This window comes from Aethalodelphis obliquidens, unplaced genomic scaffold, assembly GCF_003676395.1.
Source record: "Aethalodelphis obliquidens isolate GAN/ISIS:26980383/991018 unplaced genomic scaffold, ASM367639v1 scaffold5, whole genome shotgun sequence".
NCBI lineage: Eukaryota > Metazoa > Chordata > Mammalia > Artiodactyla > Delphinidae > Aethalodelphis > Aethalodelphis obliquidens.
Window position 1 is genome coordinate 43221964 of NW_020837949.1, and position 27620 is coordinate 43249583.

The 27620-nt window shown below is 36.9% G+C and overlaps 1 protein-coding gene across 16 annotated transcripts in view; it reads right to left on the reverse strand.

The window, feature by feature from the left end:
- Nucleotides 1–277: 277 nt before the first annotated feature.
- Nucleotides 278–27620, reverse strand: part of BBS9 (Bardet-Biedl syndrome 9) — a 442463-nt gene continuing 415120 nt past the window's right edge. For all 16 annotated transcript variants that reach the window (XM_027102231.1, XM_027102227.1, XM_027102230.1 and 13 more), the window contains 2 exons: nt 903–1013; nt 278–691 (listed from right to left, as the gene is read on the reverse strand). In XM_027102231.1, coding sequence (XP_026958032.1) covers nt 660–691; nt 903–1013 — 143 coding nt within the window. In that variant the 3' untranslated portion in view covers nt 278–659. The remainder of the gene's footprint in view (nt 692–902; nt 1014–27620) is intronic.

Consider the following 27620-nt stretch of genomic DNA (forward strand, 5'->3'; position numbering starts at 1 on the left):
ACCTGGATTTTTAAAAGGTATCTCCCATTGGGGTAATGAAAAAGGATGTTAATGTACTAGCTTCCTTGAAAATATTTTAACATTTTCATACAATACTAGAAATACTCACCTTTTCCCACTTTTAGCCTAATAGTAGTTTCTTGTATTTATAAAATAACCACACTCAAGTCTTACCGTGGAGAAGCAACATTTTTAGTTCCGTTCAATTTCTTCACTTTAAATAAATAAAGAAATCAACTATATAACCCTCTGATTACAAATCAAATCCAAGATATTGTTTGACAATAAGATGCTTTTATTAAACTCGATACATTTAATATATAAGAATTCTGTGAAAAAACTGGGGTATCAAGTAGGATCTGGGTCTTTGCATTACAAAGTCTGCCCCCAAAAGATGTCATCTCACTATATACTGTGGCTGAAAGCATACAGATGACCAAAAAGCAGCAACATCCTTTCCTGGTAAGACAAGTTCAACTGACTTGCCCATAGTATTACAAGTCCTCCTAGAAAAATTAAAAGTCCCCATCCCCATCTCTACCTATTATCTCCTGGCAGGTGAGCTGTATGAAGCACCTTCATCTGTGCTTGGCATGAGGTCCACACATGATCAGCCTTGGGAAGGCCATCTTCCCCTCAACCAGACAACTCTACTTCAACTATTCTGAAACTCCTTGGAGGGGTGAAACTTCTGGAAAAATGAAAGAGAGCAAGAGAGAGAAAAGGTCTGAATATTGAAAGGAATATACAAATGATCAAATTCAGCTGCACCCAATGCCAAGGGGAAGGCTGAATAAGTTAGAAAACAAGCAATTTTGCAAAATGCTTTCTGGTATGACAAAACCTGACCAGTGTCTCGTTCTTCCTGACATACCAGTTGTGAAGGCCACTCATTCTCTTACCAGCTATGGGCGTCTCCACGATGAGGTGTTTGTGGTTGGTAAACAGTTCAGTGGAGTCTTGCTCTACTGATCTTTCTTCTAGGTCTGATTCTGGGATCGTAGCACAGCCACCTAGTTGAAAAATACAAACAATATTTTAAGCAATGTGTAGAAAAATCTACCTCTCCATACGGCAACCTCAGCTTAAGAACGTACCAGTCATGAAGATGATAAATAAAGAGACAACAATCTTCAGGAGTAGGCCAAAAAAGAATAATCTTAAATGTTTCTCTTTCGGTGAAAATGCTGGGAATGAGTCATTGCCTTTAAAGACATACTGATGAGCACTTAGCAACAGCAGCGATGGTGTTGTCTTAAAATTTAACCCTTTTAAAGTCAGAAAGGACAAAATCTATAGCATATGTGATATCCATACTATAATGGTACCTCAGCAGAAATTCCCTTTAATACCAGAGCATCAGAAACTATAAAAGAAACAAAGCACATCGACTGTGAGGGAAAGAAAACTTCCCTGAAGAAAGAGGAAGGCCACTGGTGTTCTGAGTTGGTGACTATGGTGGTATTTCTCAGGAATTTGATTCTATTCCTGAATCCCAACACCTTACAGCAGAGACACAAACACTTCATAATTCACAGCAAAGCCATGAATGCATTGTGGAAGCTTTCAATTCCAAGTCAATTCCAAGGTGACTTGAGGATAAGCTGGGACCACTGCGCTTTGAAAATATTAGGTATAAGCCATTTGATTTTATCCACCAAAATATTGTACGGAGAACTCATGCTGAGAATTTCCTGACTACATCTGTAACTTGATTTGACTAATTTGATTAATTTCCTGGAAATGTACTAACATGCTGTATACTGTACACATTTTTCCCCAAAGCCATTCTTCTTGTAAATAAAGTGTGATTTTTCCTTTTCTGAGGCTTCTCATACACTGAGTCCAAAGCCTCCATATTCAAGTTTGGCTTTATGTGTGAGGGGGTTTATAAAGAGAGAGTACCAGCAGCACTGATGTGTAAACCACGCCACTCAAATGAGAGTGAAGTCAAGATCCCAGGTCTGAAGGAAAGTGCACCTTACCATCCATCCCTCTGGATCAGCTCTGAAAAAGAAATCGATGTTGAGGGAAACTTGAAAGACAAGGATTTCCACACTCATAAAATAAGCATCAGAGGTCGTCTCAGAGGTTTCCCAAACAGGAAATGTTAGAATTATCCATCAATGCAATGGAACTTGCCCTGCTTTACCTTAAAATAGCTAGGGCCCCATCCAGAAGGAGAACCAGGCTTATTTTTAATCTGTTTAAGTAAAAACAAACAAAAATTTCAGAGTAAGCAGTAAAAGGAGAGAAATAAAATATAAAATTTCCAAACTAACAGAGACCTTCTGAAGCCCACTGTAGCAATGCTTCTCAAAAGGACCAGCCTTAAAATTTCCAATCTATCTAAGCCAATACTTTGTCACGTATAATAAAAATGAATAAAAGGAATTACTAGAAAAATAAAATGAACAATATATAGGCCCTTATCTTTTAGATTCAATCATTGTAAAAAGCACACTGTCAATTGCTACAAGTTTCCAAATGCTTATTCTCAGTTTCAAGTAACAGACAGTTTGCAGACAGATGCTAGCCTTCTATTCACACTTTGAACAGCACTGATTTCAAGATATGGTCTACATTAATATGATACATGGAATTATAGTTAAAAATAATAATTCAGCCAACTCCTAATTATCAGACGTTCAAATAGCCAGTAAACTCATTCTGGCAACAGCAGGGGCTTCTCACAACTTATGTACCTCCCTTCTACTCCAGTATCTGTCTGGCAGCTCCCTCCTTGCATAATGTACAGAACAGCCCCCCTCTCCCCACCAACATGGGATGTCTAGGCTCTCCTTTGCCCACTGCTGGTACAATTATGGAGATCCACTTCTATCCCTGTGCTCTCGTGTAAAAAGGAGCTTCATTAAGGAACCTGGGATCCCAAGTCAGAACTCTGGGGGCATTTTCATAAGGAACAATGTCATAAGTGGTGGCTTCATTTTAGAGTCCTATTACAATTCAATGCTTAAAACACTTTTCTGGAGTAATCTGGAACCCTAACGCCTGCAGGTGAAATTTGAAAGCATGAAGCATGCATCACAAATTGCAAACAGTATCTATAGCATTTGGAACAAGACAGTTTATAAATTGGAGATTACACCCGTGATGTTTAAGAGGATGTTTTTGAGACATTTCACTATGCTCCCTCTTCCTCTGAATTGTTACCAATCAAATTAGGTGCATGACCATTTGTGTTAACTAAACCTGGCTGTAAAAATTTGTTGCTTTGCAAATTAGTAGAACATCAAGATATATAGCAATCCTCCTATATATAAAATAGATAAACAACAACAAGTATAGCACAGGGAACTATATTCAATATCTTGTAATAACCTATAATGGAAAAGAATCTGAAAAAGAATAGATAAATATATATGTATATGTATAACTGAATCATTTTGCTATATATCTGAAACACTGTAAATCCACTATACTTAAATTTAAACATTTTTTAAGAAAATTTTTCTGGCTACAATCCTCATGTAGCCAGAAAATTATTTAAGTAGAAAATCTTACCAAAAATTCTGAACAATAGGAGATCACCCTATATTTATAAAGATAATTCAACTCTAGGGTTTTGTTTTGTTTTTTTTTTTTATGGATTACAAGCTATCCTTAAACCTGTTTCTGCATTCAAAAGCAAATTATAAAATTGTTGAAACTTCTTCCTCACCAGGTGGAACATATTTTATCAACAAGGGAATTACACTAAGGAAATGCTACCCACTGTCAGAAAAACAAACAAACAAAAACAATAAAAAAGAGCTCAGGGACTTCCCTGGTGGTCCAGTGGTAAAGAATCTGCCCTCCAATGCAGGGGATGCGGGTTCGATCCCTGGTCAGGGAACTAAGATCCCACATGCCGTGGGGCAACTAAGCCTGCAGCCAGAACTACTGAGCTCTCGAGGCTCAACTAGAGAGCCTGTGTGCTGGAAACTACAGAGCCTACGCACCCTGGAGCCTACTCGCCAGAACTAGAGAAGAGGAATCCCGCAAGTCACAACTAGAGAGAAGCCTGCACGCCGCAATGAAGAGCCCACACTCCGCAACGAAAAATCCCGCATGCCTCAACAAAGATCCTGCTTGCCGCAACTAAGACCCAACGCAGCCAAAAATAAATTAATAAATAAGTCTTAAAAAAAAAAAAAAAGCTCAGGTCCTCTCTGTAGGTTGCTATAGCATGAACTATAAAAGTTATAGGGTTCAAAGGTCAAGATAGGAGGCCAAGCAGAAACAAATGTAACTGTCTAGAATACCAGAGATCAAAATCAGAATGCAGGGTAAGCACTGGTATTCTGGAAAATATGTAACCAGCTGGCTTTCAAGGAAAAAAGGTAAAGCCCTAATCTGTAGTGTTTGCCCATTTCTTTGGTATAAATACTCCTATCATGGCCAGTTTCAAGCAACCAACGTGACATCACCAAACGTGGAGCTTGGCAGAGATGTGTAAGAGGACACCATGAGATAGCACTTTCACCATTCAGATTCCGTAGACAAAAATAATCTCAAGAGCATAGAGAATAGTAAAATGTAGTAATAACTAGTGAAGGGTTCTGAGGTGTATTATCTTTGTTCTTAATAAAACTTACTTGGTTGTAAAGTTTACATAATTTAATTTTTAATAACGGCTGAATTTGTTAACTGGCTCACAGAATTCCTAAAAATTCAATGATTGGTTCTCACCAGCCAGTGTGAGCCAGCTCCAGCACTGAATGCGGGCTTATTTGTAGGGAATTTAACAAAGCCTCGATTCAAACCATGGCTCAGCATTTATGAGCCAAGTGACCTTCCTGAGCAAATTATTGCACTTTAATGAGCCTCAGTTTCCTTAACTATAAACAGAGACTATGGCAGCCCTACTTCATAAGGAAGAAATTGATGAGCATGTGTAAGTGCTTGGCACATTGAAAAACACATTAAGTTCTGACTATTTACTCTCATGTCAAAGTTAGGAACACTAAAAGAAGAGTAGAGTGAAAAGGCCAAGACGGAAGTCCCTAAAGTTGGAAGTCTGAAGGGGTAGGGTTCACACAGCTGATACAGCCATGGGGCCAAAAGACACAGCTCTGCAGCAAAAAAAAGTGTTCAGACACCTTAAACATGTGGCCACCTCTGAAGCTGACTACTCTATTTACTCACGCTACTTGATCTGCAGAGTTCTATTTGATAGATACTTGATTATAACCCAGATGAATTCTGGTGGCCCAGCTTACCTGCCTCACCATCTACCTTGTAACTCAGGTAACCTAAACCGGGGGTTGGCCAGATAGTACATATTTTTTAAGCTCTGTGGGCCATCTGGTCTCTGGTGCAACTGCTCAGTTTTGCCATTGTAGTGCAAAAGCAGCCAAGGACAAAATGTAAACATGAATGAGCATTAGTTGTGTTCCAATAAAACTTTATTTACTAAAACAGTCAGATCTGGCCCATTGGCTGTAGCTTGCCAAAGCCTGGCCTAATACAAGGCTCACAGAAAGCTACTCTTCAACTGCATCCTAATTCTAAAGGTTCCTAGAGGCATTTAACACTGCCAGATCATCTCATAGTATTACTATAACAATAGCAATAAGGAAGAGGAAGAGGAGGAGGAATAATAGTAGCAGTTCTTTAAAAGAATATTATTTGCCCTACTGCTACAAATGCTCTTTTTGTTTGGGCAGTGATAAGCTTTTTTTTTAAAAAAAAATAGACTAATTTTTAGAAGATTTTTATATGTACAGAAAAATTTAGTAAATGGTACAGAGAATTCCCATATATTCTCCACACAGTTTCTCCTATTGTTAACATATTGCATTAGCATGGTACATTTGATCAATGAACAAATGCTGATACATTATCAGTAGTTAAAATCTATAGCCTATTCAGATTTCCTTAGTTTTTACCTAACATCCTTTTCTGTCTCGGGATCCCATCTAGAATACCCCATGACATTAGTTGCTGCATCTCCTTTGGCTCTTCTTGGTGGTGACAGTTTCTCAGACCTTCCTTACTTTTGATGGCCTTGAAGTTTTGAGGAGTATTGGTCAAGCATATTGCAGAATGCCCTTCTCCTGGAATTTGCTTAATATTTTTCTCATGACTAGATTGGGGGAAAATTTTTAAGACAGTTTCTTTTCATAAATTCTTAGAATTTCCCAAATTTTAGGATTGTCTCCAGTTGTTCTTCTTTTCCTCTATCAAAAGTGAAACCCAGGTGGGCAGTGAATGGGGAGGCCTCTTAAGGCAAAGGAGGCCAACAGCAAGGCTTGACTTAGACTGTGAAGTTCTCAGGAGTGGGTCAGTCTGGGTCTAGCTGTTGGACGCAGGCAGGTTGTCAGTTGCCCCAACTGTAAAGAGAGAATTTTAATGAGGCCTATTGTGAGGATTATGTGAGACCGTGTACACTGAACACAGTGCTCAGCACAAAGTACATTTTACCATCTCTGTTTTCTACGAATTTTCTTGGCATAGATACACTTTCCACACCGTATCGGTGGAATCAAAGAACTTTAGCTTTTAGTGCAACCACCTTCATTTAGGAGACATCAAAACAGAGGCTCAGAGAGGGTAGCGGATGTCCCTCATATCCTAGAGCCGATTCCTGATTCTCCTGCTTCCTAAACCATTAGAGCTTTCTCAAGAATACCTTTTTTCCCATCAAGATCTCAGTGGATTTGCTTGTGAGTTGGCTTTCCTAACCAGTACTTCCTTTCAGTGATACAGAAAACCCAGAAGGTTGGCAAGCTGTTCTTTGGATATATTTTAGGACTTTGCGGATTTATATTCTTGCAACAGAGACCTTTGCAATCAACTGAGTGTATGGGTGCAAATGTTCCATTCCTTCAGGGAGGAAAAATTTTTTTTCTTCTTTTTTCTTCATATATTTAAAAGCAATCAAACAAGGAGACACTTTGAGAATCACAAATGACCACAGACCATGCTCTGACTTGCCAGCCAAAGAATCTTCTGTTCACATGCTTGAATTGCCACTAAGAATTTAAAACAGCAGAAACCTCAAAAATATACACCAGTGACATTTTTCTTTTAATCAAGATTTACTTGATGGATAAAGTGTTTTTGAAGTTAACATTCAGATTTCATTTCAAAGGTTTATAATTCATGTGAAGTGTGGCGAATGGGTGCTTTGAAAAGAATATTTCACTATCTTAAATATGAAAAGTTTCCCTACGAGACTATGAGTAGTTAAAAAATTCTCCGAAAATATATTCATTTGAAATAGTTTTACTCTTTATTCTCTCTCAGTCTCCCTCACCCTCTCCCTCTCTCTCTCTGTAAATGTGTACACACAACCACACATAGGCATTAAAGATATGTATAAGAGTTTTCCTGATAATTCTCCTCTACTCTCTTCATTCTTCTGTTTTCTTAAAATATATTTTTTTAGCCCAAGGAGAATGTAAGCTATAGAAAGCCAAGAATCCTACTGTATGTTTGTGTAGCAATTTTAACCAAGTATTTATAAATTTTTTGACAAAATGCAAGAATGGAAGGAAGAGGGGTGGGTAAAAGAGAGAAGGAGATAGAGGATGAAAAGGATAAGTGGGGAGGGGAGAATAAATTATCAACATATTCCATTTTTCTGTGTACACTTCTACAGATGATATTTGGGGTGACTTACTGAAGGTATAGATGATAAAATATTAAAGAATAAAAAATACAATAGCAGTTAGAAAAATTTAATGCAGAGTAGGAGGTATAGCTAGGAAAAATTGTGTCAGATAAAGACTTACGCAAGGGCTGCCATGGAGAGAAACAGCAAAAGGCTTGGAGGAAGAGTGGGGCTGCACTTCCCCTGTTAATTCTCCACTGACTTCTCTTCTTCCACACTGGACTTCAAAGGGCCCAATCCATCTTGTACTTGGACTTAACATTTCCTTAAGAACACACCATAATTGGTAAAGCTATGCTTGTTGGAAATTTTTTGACTAATGGGGTGTGTGTGTGTGTGTGTGTGTGTGTGTGTGTGTGTGACTCTGTTCTGTGCTTATGGGCCATTTTAGAAAGCCAATACTTCTGTGAAATTGGGTTTACCAAGGTGCTTACTAAGTAGATGCTCCAGAAAACTATATATATATAGGAGATTGTTGAAAATACAACAGTCAGACCTTGTCAAAGCACATCTTGGAAATAAAGCCCTCAAGAATGTAATGTATCATTGAATGAGTTCTTACCACAGCATGGCAAATCACGTTGATATCATATGGTGACACTGCTTCTCTGAAGGAGGAACTGGAGATCATACGTCAATATCGTTCTCATCTCCCCTTCCATTCTGCCCTTTACTTTGTTGTAATGTAGAGGCATCTCACACTTAACCTGGTACAGTTTTACAGTTTCAAACTCAGGAAACCAGAAGAAAACAATGCCTTTCTATATAGTCTTATGTTTCCAGTTCCAACATATGATATTTGTTTTTCTATGTTTCTTTTAAATCCATTCGATAACTTTTCTTTCTCCCTATATTTGCAGATGACATGCTGACTGCTAGACAGTAGCTCATCTACTAGCAACAGAGATAATAATGGTGAACCAGTGAGAGGCAGGTGAAGTTCACTGTAATGTGTGTCCAACATGATGCCTGTGGAATGTTTGGGATTTCATTTCCACTACCTAATAATAAACTTTGATCCCCCCCCCCACACCCGGTAAGAACTTAAAATGTGTTCAGGACTATGCACATATACCTATGTTTGAAAATATTTCCATTTTACACCTCATAGCAGAGACCAAGTTTGTGAATAAAAGGAAGTCTGATATATTTTAAGAGGTCTAGCATGTGTCTCAACAAGTTTTAAAAATCCCATAAAGACTGAATACTAAGTCCCTTGGGGTATAAGGGCTCCAGTCAGAGAATCTGGATTTAAGAGGGTAGGGTCCTCCTGGCATTAAGATGTTTCCACAACTTGAATAATGATAGGTGTCCAACTATTCTTTTAGCTGGACCACCACTTAGAATTTAGGTCCACTTAGTACAAAGGATTAAGAAATACAGGAACATAGCCATTTTCATCCATTGATAATTATGTAAACAGAATATACCAAGCAGAAAAAAGTCCTATTTACAAAAAAGCAAGCACAGTCCATAAATCCTAAAGATTGGAACAGATCCAGGTTAAGAAGTTCACCAGATGTCAGTCCGTAAACAGGGCTTCATAAAGTGAATTCCCCAATTAATTGTTGGTAAGAGTGATCTCTATACTATGTTAGTGCATTATGATCCCCTACCATATGTAGGTGAATTGTCTGGTCCTATAGATCATTAGTCAGTTATGATACAACAGAACTCAGGGGAAAGAAGTGGGGTAAGCACAATTTTTTCTGATACAGAGAGAAGGTCCCATAAAGTTACTGCTCAGGAACTCGGAGATTTCTTCACTGAAGGAGATGAGAACTCTCCCATTTATTTGCATTACATCTGTTTTTCTAACACATTTAGTTCTTAACCTGGAGTACTTGGAAAGACACACACCAGTAAAAACATAAACGTGGAAGTTAAAAAAAAATAAAACTACTCACTATTTTGTTAAAGTCTCCAATCACAATGTTTTCCCACATGTTAACAAGGCCATTAAATCCTCCAAACAGGAATACAAAAGTATTACCCAGCCATGGTGAGAAGGTGAGGAAGAAGAGAAAGTTAATATTTGCTTTTTCTTGCCAGTTGATCAATGTCTAGAGCACTCTCCAAGGAAATGCAAGATCTGTTGTCTTTCAACTAGATCTTTTCTATACTGATAAGTATAGCACTTTCTTGTTCAGAAAGAAGGTGATTGTGGTATTTAATTTCCATTTTGTTTCTAAATCCTAAGGCAATCCAATGTACAACTGGAAAGACACATAATTTTAAGACATTTCCATTTCAAATACTTTCCTAACTCCCTCTTCAGAGACCAACTCTCTCTCAAAAGTATACACGCACAAATAAAACATTATAGCTACAGTTGAGAAGGAAAGGAAGCCAATAGTTCTGCAATTATAATTACTAAAAAAATGAAAGAGTAAGAACATAACTCTACTTTGCCTGGACACCACATAATAAGAGAGCCAGTGTTCTTCACAGCTTCCCTCTTGCATCAAGTGGTTATTAATTCCTCAGTGATCCTGGCAACATTTCTTCAACTTGAGTTTCTTTCCACAACCCAATTAAAAGCCATAATCTTGACCAAACTGTGTTGTTTTTAATAATGACAGAGTTTAGGTGGTGATTTTGAAACTGAGAGTTCAGCTGGGTCACTTCAGTTATACACAGGTTGAGGGAAAAGAGTGAAGAACACAACGTCTCTGGAGAGCACCTGTTTCATCATATTCGTTCACAAATGAGGAAACTGAACAAGCACTCAGGACTCATTCCTAAACAACTCTGTTATCTAATGATATATTTCTACAATAGTCCATTAAACAATGTCATATTTTGCAAAAAGGGAAATGTACACAAGATGATAACCAGCCCATTGATAGTGGAAAGGGACATCCAAAATGGGACATGGCAACTATCATTGTGTCTAGAGCAAAGTCACATAAGTCTGGGACTTAGTTTCCTTTTTTCTAAATTCAGAAAATATAGCATTTTACTTTATGAGAGATGAAGATTAAATTGGTCAGTGCTTGTAATACAGTTATCACAGAGCCTGGCACAGAGTACGCCCCCAATAAATGTTGGGCTATTATTTTCAGTACTAACCTCCAACATACGTTAGTCATTACGTTACAGCCAATTACACATGAAACTACAAGCCATGAGCACGGCATGAATTTATATTTGATGCTGTAAAAAATGCTCAGGTAAACCCAGAAGATGGGGTAGGCAGACCAGTGGTGGAATGTTTCTAGCTGGACCCAGTGGTCAAAGCCAAAATTGTCAACCAGGCATCAAAATAATTCACTTGAAAAACAGTGCACACATCCTTTATAGGATGAAACCACTGATAATCTACTATCCTAGATAATCACTATTCTGAGATCAAAACAGGAATTTTAAAAGGGCTCAAATGATGATGATGATGATCAGGGGTGCATAATCACATTCATTGTTTTCTATTTACCAGCAGTGCCATTACTACTGAGAAACACAAACCCACAAGATAATATGACATAAATGGATGAAACATTAAGATAAAAGGGTAAAACAGTGGTAGGTTTGCTTTCTCATGGGAAATTGAAATGGCCAGCAGATGAACCTTAAAAGAGGAAGTCTGCTGACCTAGTGTTACTAAACATCGGAGGCAGCCAAGGAGCGGAGGAATAAAGCAATGTATTTAAATGTATGCCTTGAAGGAAGCAAACACCAATTATTTTTATATGATTTTAATTCTCCTAGTGAATACTTTATGGGTGCTGGCAAGTCCTTCTGGAAAAGGAAGGGATTATAAATGAAGGATTCAGTGGCAATTGCCTGCCAGTGCTCTAAGAACTAACACTTAACAAAGGGTCGTTTAGTTCATACTTCATCTCTAAAGCTAAAGAAATTTTAAGAATCCTTAAAAAAACAGTATAGTGTTATATTCCCATATACAGTCCTTTTTATTTTAATTTCCAGAGTGTTCTATAGCCTGCATGATAAACAAATAAGCTTCACAAAGGAAAATAAACAGATAGAGGAAAATAGTTAATTTTTTTTCTTTTTCATGCAAAGAGTGGATGCTTAATATATACTTGTTGATTTGGAAAGGAATTCATGAAATTTGAGCAAATACATAGGAAATACAGTCTTTACAAAAGTTATCTTTGAAGAATGCTCTACCACATCATTCCAATATTATGCACTGGTGACAGTCCACTAATGTACAGGCTAGTAAATCTGGGGAAATGCCCCATCAGCTCCTGTATTCTATCTTGTTTCTCAAAATCTTAGCCCATTAACTCTAGAAAATTCTCATATTATGTAAAATGAAATCTCTCTAGCTAACATCTTGCTCTTAAAATTCTCCAGGTGCTTCAAGAGCATGGACTCTGGAGCCAGACTGTCAGAATTTTAATCCCAGCCCCACCATTACTTTTTTTTCTTTTAACTGTTTACTTGATCTTTCTCTGCCTCAGTTTCCTTATTTGTAAAATGTAGATGATAACTGTACCTAGCTCATAGGATAATTGTAAAGATTAAATGAGTTAATTTATATGAACACTTCAAATAATGCCTGGTTCATAGTAAGTGATACATTAAGTGTTATAATAATAAGTATTACTATTATTCTCATCATCTTTGCCTTATACTGCCAAAATTCCCACACCTAAGCCTGAGGTTCTCATGTAAGCTGAGGGAAAGAAGGGTGGTGAATTTTCAGAAGGCAGAGAGCAGCAGCTACAGCTGCCTGACCTCCAGGAATACAAACTGTCGTGTTAGCTAGTCAAGGAAAACCTTAACTGGTTGTCTGGCCTAGTTAAAAAAAACAAAAAAAAACAGTAGCCAGTAGGAAATAACAGCTTGATAAAGAACAAGGACTGGGGTCTAGATAAATAATAAAGGACAACAATAAACATCAAATCAGGAATAATCTACTGTCTCTTGACCCCCACTTTCCTGCATCTTCTTCCATTTCTTTACTCCTCTTGGCAGCAAAACTTCTCCAAAGAATTGTCTGTATTTGCTATTTTTAATTCTCTTCCTTTCTCTTGTACAACCATCCCAGTCTAGACCTGGCCTCTACCACTCCACAAATAGTTGCTTTATTCAAGATCACTAGTGACCTCCACGTTGCTAAATCTATAGTTTTCAGCCCTCAACTTACTTGACCCATTAGCATTTGACACAGCTTATCATTCCACCACCTTTTAAAACTCTTTCTTCACCTGACTTCCAGGATGCCACATTCTACTGATTTTCCTCTTACCTCACTGTATGCTCCTTCTCAGCATCCTCTGCTGGTTCCCCCTCTTCTCCCAAACTCCTAAAATTCTGACTCTCCCAGCACTCGGTCTTTGATTCTCATCTCTTTTCTAAAATCACTCCCTTGGTGACCTTATCCAGTCTCATGGCTTTAAATAACACTTTCGTGCTGACAACTCCTAATTTTACAACTCCATCCCAGATTTCTCTCCTGAACTTCAGACTTGTGTATCCAACTACTTAGTCAATATCTCCACTTGGACATCTTATAGCATCTCAAACTCAACATATCCCAAACTGTACTCCTGATCTCCCCCACAAACCTGTTCCACCCCACAGCCTTTCTCCTCACAACTTCATCCTTCCTGTGGTTCAAGCCAAAACTCTTGGGGTTGTCCTGGATTCTCTTCTTCCTTTCACACAACACGGCCACTCTGTTAGGAATTCTGTTGTCTTTACATTTAAAATGTATCCAGAATCAGATCACTTGTCATCACCTTCAGCACTACTACCACTTTGGTGCAATCCACCATCATCTCTTACCTGAACTATTGCCAAATTACTTACCTGAGTAACCTTCAAACTGACTGCCCACCTCTACCTTTGACCACCCCCACCCCCATAGTCTATGCACAATAGCAGGCAGGGATCCTTTTAAAATGTAAGATGATATTCCTTTCTTAAAAATGGTCCTCCCCACTTCACCCAGAAAAAAGCAAAAGTCAGCCAAAAGGCTGTACATGATCTCACCCCTCTGACCTCATCTCCTACCACTCACTACTGGCCTCACTATTGGCCTCTTCGATGTCCTTGGAACATTCCAGGCTCATTCTCCTTACCTGGGACACACCTCTCTGATCTCTGCATGGATAAATCCCTCACTTCTTTAAGTCTTTGTTCAAAAGTTGCCTTCTCAACAAAGCCTACCCTCAACCCAATTTAAAATTATAATCTTGTAACTGCCTCTTTTCTGACATTTCTTTTTCCATAGTACTTATCACCTTTTAACACTAACACTTGTTATTTTCTAACATACTACATAGTTTACTTCTTTATCATGCTATTTTTATCGTCTCCCCCGCTAGAATGAGGGTTCCAAAATTTCGGGGATCTTGGGCTATTTTGTTTGTTGCTGTATCCCAAGCCCTGGAATACTTCCTGGCACACAGTAGGCACACAATAATTACAGGCTGCCTTGAGTGAATGAATTTAGGCTAAGGGATTAGTAAGAAGAAATGGAAACCAAAATTCATTCTATTTTTTACATAATATTATCTACATTTTCCACTGGGAGGTTGAAAATAATTACAGCAGAATGTAGTATAGTACCTCCTATTCCTATGCCCCAGCACACGTGGTTGCTCTGTGGATCAAAAAAGCTTCTCAAAAAGTTCTTTGTGTTAATTAATACACATCTTTAAGAAATGAATCTTCCTGGATGATAACACATGGAGAATCTGTGAGACTGAGTAGGTACAACAACAAAATGTTCAGCCCAGAAAAGAAATAAGATCCCAGTAGTAATTTCTGTAGGAGCTAAAGTTAAAAAGAAGTAACAGAACACTTGTAATTCTATTTCTTGATAACAGTCATTTGTGGATGAAGGAACTGCAAAGGAAGGTACAAAGACATCTGTCTGCTTGGGAAATTTCTCAAAACAAATGAAAAAGGATCTATCTTATTTCCACTGGGGCATCAAGTTATGGTCTGGAACAGTTTATTATTCCCAGGCTACTTCAAATCTAAACGTGTTTTTAAAAGCAAGCCCAATGAAAGATTAGATAAACAACTGGACAATGTTTTTTACACTCTGGTAACATAAACATTTCAAATTCCTCCCTAACTCTTGACTAGCATAAATCTCTAATTCCAGAGAAGGTAAAATATCCTCAAAGTTTAAACATTACTTTGAATTATTCACATTTACCTCCATTTCCATCTTATACTTTCTTGGCAATAAAAAGCCAGGTTTTGTCCAAACTATGGTAGGATGACTCTCTTCCAATTGTAAAACAACTTGGACTAACCCCAGCTCTGCTTCCTTTGAAGATAGAATAAGCAGCCCCTCCCAACAGTTTCTTTTCTCTTCTTTCTTACCTCCTATACATCCTGTACTGCCCTTTTTCAAACCAAACCTTTAAAAAACACAGAGGGAAAATGTGAAGCTGTCTGCCTATAACTGAGCTATGAAAACAATTTTTAAATGGTGTCAAACACAAAAGAGATAGGTTGAAAGAGTCAGTAAGGCAAGAAAACATCAGGGTGAGGAGAGCTCTCTCTGGCTGAGAAAGGGAGGCATAGAGTAAGACCTATCTAAGAGAGGAAGCTCTGTGGAAATGCCGCAGGGGATAAAAGGAAGGGAGGGAGAGAATGGAGGAAAACAAAGGTGTGAAAATGCAGAGGGAATGAGGATAACCAGCCCACAGTACAACCCACATGTCAGAATACTTAGGAATAAAAGGGGGTGGCTAGGAGAGAAAAGAAAATACTAGGCTGATAGAGCTGTTCTGTTTGTATCATGTTCCACAGTCTGTGAAACCTTCTCACTTGACCTTGGTCCTCACAACAACTTTGAGTGGAGAGTAGGTAAAAATTTGCACCCCCAGACTCCAGGAAAACTGCCCACTCAGCTCCTGGGCAAGTCACTTAATAATTCTGAATCTCTATTTCCTCATTTGCAAAGTGGGAATAATATCTTCCTAACAAATGATTATGAGGAGTAAATGAGCTATTACATAAAGCATCAAAGTCCTGCTCAATAACTGGTAGCACATTGTGGTAGAGAGCAAGACAGAAAGCAAAAATTGAGGGGGCTCCTAAGAAGTACAGACAGAAATGTGCAGTACAAACAATGCAGACAACTGAAGATCCAGACTTTGGGTTCTGAGGGGTGAAAACCGGATGCAATTTTTGTATGAGAATATGGAAAGGAGGACCATGCTGCACGAAGGGACAGGATTAGAGGCTTATTTATCATAGTTGAATAATTACATTAGTACCATTTTTAATTACTTTTTATGTGCTAGTCATAGTGCTCCTTACTTTATATGTTTGCTCATTTTACAGCTGCCTAAAATGGTAGTTAGTAGTGTCTCATTTCACAGGTGGTGAACTAGACTCCAAAAAGTTTAAGTGACTTGCTCAAAGTCTTGTGCATAGTGAATGAGAGAATCTTTTATGTGCTGACTCCAAAATCCAGTCTTAAAACCATTCCAGAATCTTGTTTCTCCCTGATAGAAAGAAAAGACACACAGTAATGGGATTGTGAATTACTGTTTAAAGAATAAGAGTTTTAGATTGGCAAAAACAGGATCATGGTGTGTACCTCATACCCTCGACATCTGATCCCTCCCAATCTCATGCTCAAAAGAAAAATGAAAGGATTTGGAAAAGTGACTGAGGTTTCATCTCAGCAAAAAAGAAATCAGCATAGAAGTAACTAAAAGAGCCACCAGTGAAGACAGATCCTTAGACGTCTAAAAAGATCCTTAGACTGTTTAAAAAGAATTCAGAATTGATTGATGCTTCTATAGAATATAATTACAAAGGAGAGGAAGTGGCTCAGTAGAGTAGATAGGATTTACAACTAGAAAGAAGTGAAACAGTAAAGTGGAAGATAATGTATTTTCAACAACACCGAGGAAAAGACAAAGCAGTCTTCTAAAAGTTGGGAAATTAAAATGAGTTCATAGAGGAAATTTTTTAACTACAACAAAAGTAAAGAAAATGATTAAAAGAATGATCATAGGGAAAGAAATTAAGTCTTTCTCAGGATGCTGCACAGTGGTAGAACATTTGACATGAACACGAAGATCTGTTTTCCAAAGTTAGCAGAACTGTGCTCAAAAACTTCACAAAGTCCTGAGTGCAAACTCACTCAGAAGAAAACCTCAAGGGCAATCTCATGCATTATATATATGCAAAAATTCAAATTAAGACATTAGCAAATCAGTATGATATATTTAAAAACAACAATAAAGAAAAACTTATTCCAGGAATGCAAAAGGATTCAATTAATGTTAATTCTTCAAAACATTATATCAAAAAGAAATCTCAACAGAGGGTAATAATATTCATCACCCACTTCTGATTTTAAAAAAAAATCACCTAGTGAACTAGGAATAACTATCTGAAATTAACAGGCAACATTATGAATAAAGCAGATAAAAACATTCACAGTAGTCAGGGTAAAGATGAGGATCCTGGCCACTTATCACTACTATTATTTAACATTATTCTAGAAATTCAAGGCAATATAATAAGATAAGAAAACAGGAAGAAATATATATGTTAGAAAAATGATTAAATGATTACATTTCCAGATAATATGATTGTACACCTAAAAAATTTCCAAGAATATGAAAGAAAAATATATTTGAATAGGTTGAAGATTTGATCATGTCCCTCTGCATTAACAGCATTTAGTTAGAAAACATAATGGAGGAATTATTGTACTCAAAAGGATACTAACTACATTTTTAAAAAAAACAGTAAAGATAAAATAACTAGGAAAAAAAAAGCCAAAGCCTATAGGTATACAACTAAATATTTATAGACAGCCATAAAAGATTTGAATAGATGGACAAAAATATAGCAAGATTCAGAATAAAAATAGTGTCAACTGTCTACAAATTGACTTTGAATCGTAATGCAATTTCGCTCTAAATCTCAAAGGAGTGTTTTAACTTGAAAATATGATGCTAAAGTGCATAACAAAGAATAAATGGTTGAGAAGAACCAGGAAATAATAAATAATGAATTGAGGAATTTGTTCCACCAATTTTAAAGTCTATTATACAGTTACGATAATTACAACAGCATTACTATCAATGTCAGAATAGATGGAGAGGAAAATGGAATAGCACAGAAATACCAGGGATAGTCCCATGTATATAAAAATATTTAGTATATTTTACAAGTGTATTTCAAATTAGTGGAAAATGATGTATTATCCAATAAAATATGCTGGAATATGGGGTAAAAAATTTTTAAAACCTGAAGTTAGATAGGTTTTTAAAAGTCTAATAAATTTCAGATGGCTAAAAGAGCTCAATATAAAATGCAAGAAGAAAAAAGTAAGAAAAAACATATTTGGAATCAATAAAAAAAAATTAAATAGATTTGACTACCTAAAGGAAGTCATGTGAAAAAAGTCCAAACAAACAAATTACCTTAAGCAAAATTCAAAACAACCAAAACCCCAGAAAAAAATATTTGTAACATATATTAAAGAAAAGGAGTTAATTTCCTTTAGATACGAAGTGCTCTTCAAATCAAAAATAAAAGGTGATATTTTGATTTACAGAAACATGGGAAAGCATGAAGAATAATTCACAGAAGGAAAAATATAAAAGACTAATAAACAATGGGAATAGTGCACATTATCACAAAATTACGACAATAGAAAATCAAACGGCTAAAAATATTTTTTAAATTTAATCTTAATAAAACCACAGATGCACAATTAAAATTCCAGTTTCCACTTCTGATATCAACAAAGATGAAAAAGAATGATAATCATTGATGTCAAGGAGGTAGCAAAAAGTCACAGATGAACTTTTAAATCAAGAAGCACTTACTTGGGAGCAAGCTGGAAGCAGAAGCAGGTTTTTCAATTCTAGGCCCTTACTCTAAGGCAATAATCAAAGATGCATATAATATCCTCATGCAGATGTATAACACAGAAGTATTTATAATAATTTAAAAATAAAACTATCTAAATGTCCAACAATCAGGGTTACAGCATCTGTACACTCCTGTTACATATCTCTCACTCTAGAGATTTTGCAGGTAGTTTCCTGAACAAGCTCTGGTTTTCCACACTCATTTGCTCTTATTTAAATTATGTCCTCTGCCAGGAATGTCCTCCCCTAATTTCCTTTAAATTCATGTTCCTCATGAGTCAGTTTAAAGAATAATAATGACAGCTATGGTAATAATTATAGCAATAGTAATAGTGACAACAATGGCTAACATTTATCAAGTGCTTTTAAGAGGCAATTGCTATTCTAAGTGAGTTACATATGATAACATTTAATCCTGGTAACAACCCAACAAGGTAATGCTTTTATTATTTCGACTTTACAGAGGAGAAAATTGAGGCATACAGGGGTTAAGTCATTTACCCAAGGTCACACATCTAGTTAGTGCTAGGCACCCAACCAAAAGTGTGCCTCTAAGTCTATGTTAGCATTTGGCCTCTCCAGGCCACCTCTTCTGTAAAATTTCCCTCCGCCCCAAGCCCAGAGTCAGGCCCTAGCTCTCAACCCCACTATACGTCCCCTATATATTCTCTAGAGAGCACTTCACACATGGTTTGACATCTTTATTTGTGCATCTCATGCACCAGACTCAGGATTTTATCTTACTCTGGTTTGTGTCTCCCACGATTAAGCACAATTACTAGAACAACGATTGCTTTCTGTACATGTTTACCCAATAAATAAATAAATACAAAATACATGCATAGAAAAGTAGAGAAACTGAATATCAAGGATCAAAGGAGGGGCTTCCCTGGTGACGCGGTGGTTAAGAATCTGCCTGCCAATGCAGGGGACACCAGTTCAACCCCTGGTCCAGGAAGATCCTACATGCCACAGAGCAACTAAGCCCGTGTGCCACAACTACTGAGCCTGAGCTCTACAGCCCATGAGCCACAACTACTGAGCCCACATGCCACAACTACTGAAGCCCGTGCACCTAGAGCCCGTGCTCTGCAGCAAGAGAAGCCACCACAAAGAGAAGCTCGCGCACCACAATGAAGACTAGCCCCCCGCTCACCGCAACTAGAGAAAGCCCGTGCAGCAATGAAGACCCAACACAGCCAAAAATAAACAGATTAATTAACTTTTAAAAAAGGGATCAAAGGAAAGAAATCTATATAGAGAGGGAATCAAGGACCAAGGATAGAGATTACCTATCTATCTAGATTACCTATCTATCCATCTATCTATTGAACTATCTATCAAATGTGTGCTGATGCCACACTATCAACCAAATGACTAAACCAAAAACAAAAAGAGGGAGAGAGGGAGGAGGAAAAGAAGTCAACACAGCATTTTACTACTTGTCGGACACTGTGCTAAATGCTTTTGTGTAATATATGTCACTTGAATAGCCAAAAAGGATATTTCCTTACTGGAGAGTCTGAACAATAATCACAATGTTCCACAAAGGCTGGGAGAAAAACTGTCTAGAGAGTAGCAAAAAAAGAGAGAAATATGAAAAGGAAGAATAAGAGTATATTAACCTAGTAAGAAACTGACAGTGAATATTTCTGGAAATTGTATGTGTGTGTGTGTGTGTATGTGTGTATGTGTGTGTGCATGTGCTTAAATTCATGTGGGCAAAAAACAACTGAAACAGTATGTGCTATGTATATTATGGCTTTTATTTTCTAAAAACCCTGTAAGGATAAAACGGGATCATATAAATGATTTTGGAAAGGTTAGAATATCACTTAAACATTAGTGACTGTCATCATTCTGGAGCCAGTACAGGCTTTTGCCCCCAAACTCCAAGATAAACCCTCCTGGCAGGTGATACTTCTCCTAACTTTCATGAAAACAAAACCAGTCATTTATCGGCTGGGCCCTGTTTGTTACTACTGAGGGCTGTTCAGGTAAGTAGATCTAGCAAAAGTCTCTGAGTAAGTTACAACAATTGGTTCTTTATTTGATGTCTATTTGTCAGGGAAAGATACAGCTAGACGGGCCGTAAAACAAACCTCTGTTTTTACAGGAACAAGGCAAGGCTGAGGTAAAGTGGCATTTTATGTACAAGAAAATGGGCTTAATGTGTCCAGGTCATAATGTTTATAAAAATCAATTAAAAACTCAAGACATACAGTGAACTTCCATTTTGCCAATGAGAAGAACTTACTCTTAGTATAATTTAATTCTACCAGCAAAACCACTTTTTTTTTTTTTGAAACTAATATGCTTTACAGTCTTTCCCCCAAATATGAGTACAAAAGATCTTGGCCCAAAATGGTCATTTTAGAATTAAAGAAATGATCCTTCTTATAGATATAACTTTCAATAAATGGTAGATAAACATTTTCTCTGAAGGTCATGATCAATGGCTAGTTTTAGGTATAAAACCACTTGGTATGGCTACTTGTCAATACTAAAAAAACAAACAAACAAACAAAAAACTTTTATTTTTCCCAAAGGTTCTATCCTGAATGATACGGGTTACAATGCAGAGGGAGTGAAACCTCTAACCCTCCAAGTTTCTGAATCATGGGTCTCAGTGATACTCATGGAAACCCTCAGCCTATAAAGCTGAAAAAGTCCAAAATTACCTTAGCATCCTGGTTGAATTCACCTCCCTATATGTTTGAATTGGAATGATTTCTGTTGTACCTCTTTCAGCTATTTCTAGAAGAGACAAATGAATAACCCCCATCTGCCAGTTTTATGTAAAAACTTTCCCTTAAATGAAATTATCCTTTAACAACTTCCCAGGATACTCTCTGATTCAGTCTCTTGTGGCATTCTTCTGTGTTTTCTCTGGTCTCTTATGAGCAGCATATGGGTATCTATCACTTTAAAAAGAAAAACAAAGTTTCATCTGGGAACATAATGAATAGCAATCATTTTGGATACAAAAAAGCAGTCGTACTTCTTATTACTATACAACTGCAGTTCCACCTACTTCCATGAACTTAACTTCAAAAGTGCCTACAATTATATTATGTGGGTGCTAAACACACAAGTTAAAAAACTGTCAATTTCTCAATTAATGTATGACATCACTTATATGTGGAATCTAAAAAATAAAACAAACTAGTGAATATAACAAAAAGCAGCAGACTCACAGATATAGAGAACAAACTAGTGGTTACCAGTGGGGAGAGGGAAGGGGGAGGGGCCATATAAGGGTCAGGGATTAAGAGGTACAAACTATTATGTATAAAATAAACTACAAGGATATATTGTACAACACAGGGAATATAGCCAATATTTTATAATAACTATAAATGGAGTATAACCCTTAAAAATTGTGAATCACTGTATCGTACACCTGTAAGTTATATAATATTGTACATCAACTATACTTCAATTTAAAAAGTTGTCAGTTTTCGGCAATGCCACATGATTAGCTTTCTGTTCCCAAGTGATCATCCAGTAGACCTGTCATCAACCGACCACATTACCTGGATGAACTGAGCTCCATAAAGAAAACCATCTAGTGTGCTGATAAGAGCTCAGTGCTGCAGCTGGACTCATGGGGCTTCAGTTCCAGCTCCACAGTTGTATGATCTTAGACAAGGAACCTAATCAATGGAAGCCTCTGTTTAGTAATCTAAAGAGTGGGGGAATAACAGTATCTACCTTGGAATTTTTGAAAAGATTAAATGAGACAATCTACATAAAAATATGTCATGCATACAAATATGGCCAATAAATGTTAGCAACTCTTATTTTTATCATAAATAAATTAGTTACAAACAGGTGATAATTAAATAAAAACTTTTAACTTAATTGCTGTATTTTTGGTGTCCCAATTTTGAGTACCGACACACAAAAGAATGTTCTTTATTAAGAATACACCAGCTATGAAACAAACACTACAGACTAACTTTTTTGGTGGTTGTTCTGTCCCAAATGAAAGAAATTCATCCAGTTGAACATAAACTGCTTAGTTTTCAAATTTTCAATGAACATTTGCCTTAGACTTAGAATGAAGAGTTTGAGGGAATTGGGTAATTCTCTATCTGTCTTGAAGAGCTTGGCTGACATTTTATTATATTTTTTTTAACCACCATCAAGGGTACTGGGCAGCTCACTAACAGTCTGTTGAAAAGAATTCTGAAGTCTGGTTGTTATCCAGGTCATCTCATAATTTAACTTCTCTTCACCCAATCATTAAAATGTCAGGTAATATCCCAACCACTGTTGAAACTCTTTTATGTTTGAGGCTCAAACTGATGGAAAACAAATCTTAATGCCTCAGGACAGGCTGGGTCCAAACCTTCCAAAGAGTGTAATAAATATATTCAAACTCTTAAGAATTTAGAAAATAAATTTCTCTTGCATGACACAAATAAATAAGACCAATTTGAGATGGTGAATAGCTTGGTGACTTGGCCATGTTAGGAATGACAAACATACTGTCCTGTTCCATCTCAGAGAGAACAGCGTCTTTGTCCTGGCTCCTTTTCAGCTCATAATGAAGTGTTTCAGAGGATGAAGTAGTTAGTCTTTGGAGGCCCCTGAAGGACAGGATAAGTTCCAAGCTAAATACCGAAAAGGATGGTGGCCCCAAAATTTCCCATTTTTATTAGAGATTTCAAGTAGGAATACCCAACAATAAGATTTTCAAGCTGTTAGCACTTAGGGCCAAAGAGCGAGCTTGAGCCTTCTGAACATGGAGAAATAGCACTGCAGACCAGTGGGAAAGCAGAGTCTGCAAGACGAGACAGTCTAAAGCTGGGCTGAATTCTCTCCTTTGCACATTGAGGATTTTCATGTTCTGGTACTTTTAATGCATACTTCCTTCAGGCTTTACTCCAGTGCTTCATACTAGATCTTGCATATGCTTTTTCTTTGCTGAGTATATTCTGAAGCCAGATGGAAAACTACACCATTTCCCTTTGTCCCAGATGTAGGAAATATGAAAGCTCATACACTGATATGGAATAGATTTTAACAGCTCATGAATCTCAGAACATGGCTGTGATGAGTCCTTCCTAAAAGGCAATGCAACATAAAACAGAAATTCCTACCCCAAACCCCTATAACATTTTGTTGCAGGCTGTAGCACAAGAGATTGTGCAAGGTAAGTAGTAACACACTCTACTTCCTATGTGATTTCTGGTTTGTCTTCTATTACTTGCCAAAACTAGGCTACAATTCTTTAGCAGAGTTCTCCACAAAAAAAGAGAAACATGCAGAGAAGTGCAAAAACAGTTTTAAAGGGCCAGCACAAGCAGATGAGTGACTACCTGTGAAAGAAAGAAGCAATCACTGACACTGTCTTGCTTCACACCAGGCTATAGCTAAACAATTATTGTTACTGCTGGGATCTGGAAGACAACTTGTTTGAGAGCCTTCTGAAATTTATTTGATGTATCTATCTAACTTTAGGTTTTAAAAAAAAAATTTACCCCAAATTCCAGCACAACTTTCCATGAATTTGAAATACACTTGTAAAAATATACTAAATATTTTTATATAAATGGAACTATCCCTAGTATTTCTGTGATATTCTAGTGTTGAGGCATGGTAGGGGAGAACAGGCATCAGAGCCAGGAGGCCAGCGTACTCATCTCCTACCAGCTCTGCCCCACCACTGGCTCTGCAACCTTGGGAAAATTGCTTGAAACCTCTAAGCCTTAGTTTTCTCTATATAGTGGTGGTAATAGCTTCCCTTCTTATTTCAGGGTTGATGTGAAAATCAAATGTCATAACTTATGTGAAAGCACCATAATAATACAAAATTATTACAAATAATGACAATTAAAACATGATAGGGGAAAGATATGTCAGAATCAAGCTTTTACCCTCCTTAGAAAGGGGACATTTCTCTAAGGCTTTCAACCTACTGAGGAACTGTTTCATGCAAGGTGATGGAATCCAGGCATGATTCCTTCCTTCTAAAAAGTTGAAAGGAAGACTGAGCCAACAGAGAGCAGGTAGCATCAATTCTTCTCTGTCCTCCTCTACTTGGGAGAGGTTGGAATATCTATTTTTTTTAATCATTTCATTTTTTAAAAAAGACAAATATTTACCAGCCTAAAGTCCTGGAGTTCACAGTGGTTAATCATCCTATCGCCAGCCCTGTTCAAGACAGATAAGGTTACATAAAAGGAGAAGCCAGATAAGCCCCCCACTTTTTAATAGAGATCATTTCTTTTTAATTAAGAATAAGAAACTAACCCAAGCTGTAATTTCAAGAAATGGTGTTTAAAGCCTGCACATTTTAAATCTGAAAATAACAATCAGTTAACTATGATAAGAAAAGAAAAAAAAATAAAGGTTTAAAAATGTCCTTTCAATTTTTCTTTTTAAATAGTCTTTCCAACTCCTCCAAAATATAACCTCTTCTAAAACTATATATTCTCTGTGACTCAAAGTATGGCAGATATGCTTATTTTTCCTATATCAGAAATTACTAGGATTACCTGTGTGGTCCCAGAGGATCCCTGGCTCTGTCACCAAAGATGGCAGGAAAAGAATAACAGATATCAGGCAAACATCTTCCTGCCTGTGCTGCCAGGATCTTATCATACAATAGTAGACTGGACTTCTGAACAAGTATGTGACCTTGAATGAGTTCTTTCAGTTCTCTGGTTCTTGTTTTCTTCTCTGAAATTGTGCCTAACTCATTGGGTGGTTAAAAGAATAAAGGCTTTAATATATGTAATGTGTTTAGAAAAGCATCTGGCACATAGTAAGCACTACATAGGTATGTGCTGCATACCATTGACACAGGTTTGGTAAGAAGCAAGGGGAAAGGTTGCAGCAAAAACTGGAACTTAAAGATTATATTCAAACTAAGCTCTTTAGCTTCTTCTTATAATTATTATTTGAGTTTTAAAATAATGAAACTATGTAACTGTAGAAGAAAATATAAAATATAATAACTTCCTCTATAACCTGGGGTTGGAGGAAATTTTCCTAATTATGACTCAAATTCCAAAAGCAATATGCCGAAAAATAAGAAAAATTAAAGGATCATTTCAAAGGTACATAAGATACATTTAATATTAAACATCTATTCATGATTTTAAAAAAAAAAACTTTTAACAAACTAGAAATAGAAGGAACTTTCCTTAATCTGATAGGAAGAATATTTTATGCTTTCCAGCTGCCCTTCCATTTTCCTCTTTCTTTTTCTCTTGCCTCTTTTTAGGCTATTTGTCTCTTTCTCTTTCTGCTTTTTTCCCTATTCTTTTAGTGGTTTTCCTAAAAATTATAAAATACAAACCTAACTTGTAAAAGTCAAAAGTTAATCAGTATTCCAATAGCTTTACCCTAAGTGTACTTGTTTCTTTTTAAGTACAGATCCTAGATCATGCTTATAGCTCTTATTTACAAAAAATTTTATTTTTAATAATTTTAGATTTACAAAACACTTGAAAAATAGTATGAGTTCCCATATATCCTTTATCCATATAACATCTTACAGAACCAGGGTACAATTATCAAAACCAGGAAATTAACATTGGTATAATAATACTAGCTAGTTAACCTACAGACTTTATTCAAATTTCACCAGTTTTTCTGCTAGTACCCCATTTCTTTTCCAAGATCCAATCCGGAATTCCAGATTGTATTCAGTTGTTAATGCTCCTTAGTCTCCTCTAATCTATACGAGTTCCTCAGTCTTTCATGACCTTGATGCTTTTGAGACAAACTGATGAGTTATCTTCAGAAACGGTGTTCAGTTTGGGTTTGTCTGATGCTTTCTCATGATTGTATAGAGGATGTGAGTTTTTGTCAAGAACACCAGAGAAGAGAGAGACTCATCCACCAGAGGGCAGACAGCAGAAGCAAGAAGAACTACAATCCTGAAGGCTGTGGAACAAAAACCACAATCACAGAAAGACAGACAAGATGAAAAGGCAGAAGACTATGTCCCAGATGAAGGAACAAGATAACATCTCAGAAAAACAACTAAATGAAGTGGCAATAGGCAACATTCCAGAAAAAGAATTCAGAATAATGATAGTGAAGATGATCCAGGGCCTTGGAAAAAGAATGGAGGCAAAGATCAAGAAGATGCAAAAAATGTTTAACAAAGACCTAGAGGAATTAAAGAACAAACAAACAGAGATGAACAATATAGTAACTGAAATGAAAAATACATTAGAAAGAATCACTAGCAGAATAACTGAGGCAGAAGAACGAATAAGTGACCTGGAAGACACAATGGTGGAAATCACTGCCATGGAGCAGAATAAAGAAAAAAGAATAAAAAGAAATGAAGACAGCCTAAGACACCTCTGGGGCAACATTAAACGCACCAACATTCGCATTATAGGGGTCCCAGAAGGAGAAGAGACAGAGAAAGGACCAAAGAAAATATCTGAAGAGATTATAGTCGAAAATTATCTGACATGGGAAAGAAAATAGCCACTCAAGTCCAGGAAATGCAGAGAGTCCCAGGCAGAATAAACCCAAGGAGAAACATGCTGAGACACATAGCAATCAAATTGACAAAAATTAAAGACAAAGAAAAATTATTAAAAGCAACAAGGGAAAAATGACAAATAACATACAAGGGAACTCCCATAAGGTTAACAGCTGATTTCTCAGCAGAAACTCTGCAAGCCAGAAGGGAATGGCATGATGTATTTAAAGTGATGGAAGGGAAGAAACTTCAACCAAGAATACTCTACCCAGCAAGGATCTCATTCAGATTCGATGGAGAAATGAAAAGCTTTACAGACAAGCCAAAGTTAAGAGGATTCAGCCACCAAACCAGCTCTACAACAAATGCTAAAGGGATTTCTCTAAGTGGGAAACACAAGAGAAGAAAAGGACCTACAAAAACAAAACAATTAAGAAAATGGTAATAGGAACATACATATTGATAATTACCTTAAATGTGAATGTATTAAATACTCCAACCAAAAGACACAGACTGTATCAATGGACACAGAAACAAGACCCGTATATATGCTGCCTACAAGAGACCCACTTCAGACCTAGGGACACATACAGACTGAAAGTGAGGGGATGGAAAATGATATTCCATGCAAATGGAATCAAAAGAAAGCTGGAGTAGCAAAACTCATATCAGATAAAATAGACTTTAAAATAAAGAATGTCACAAG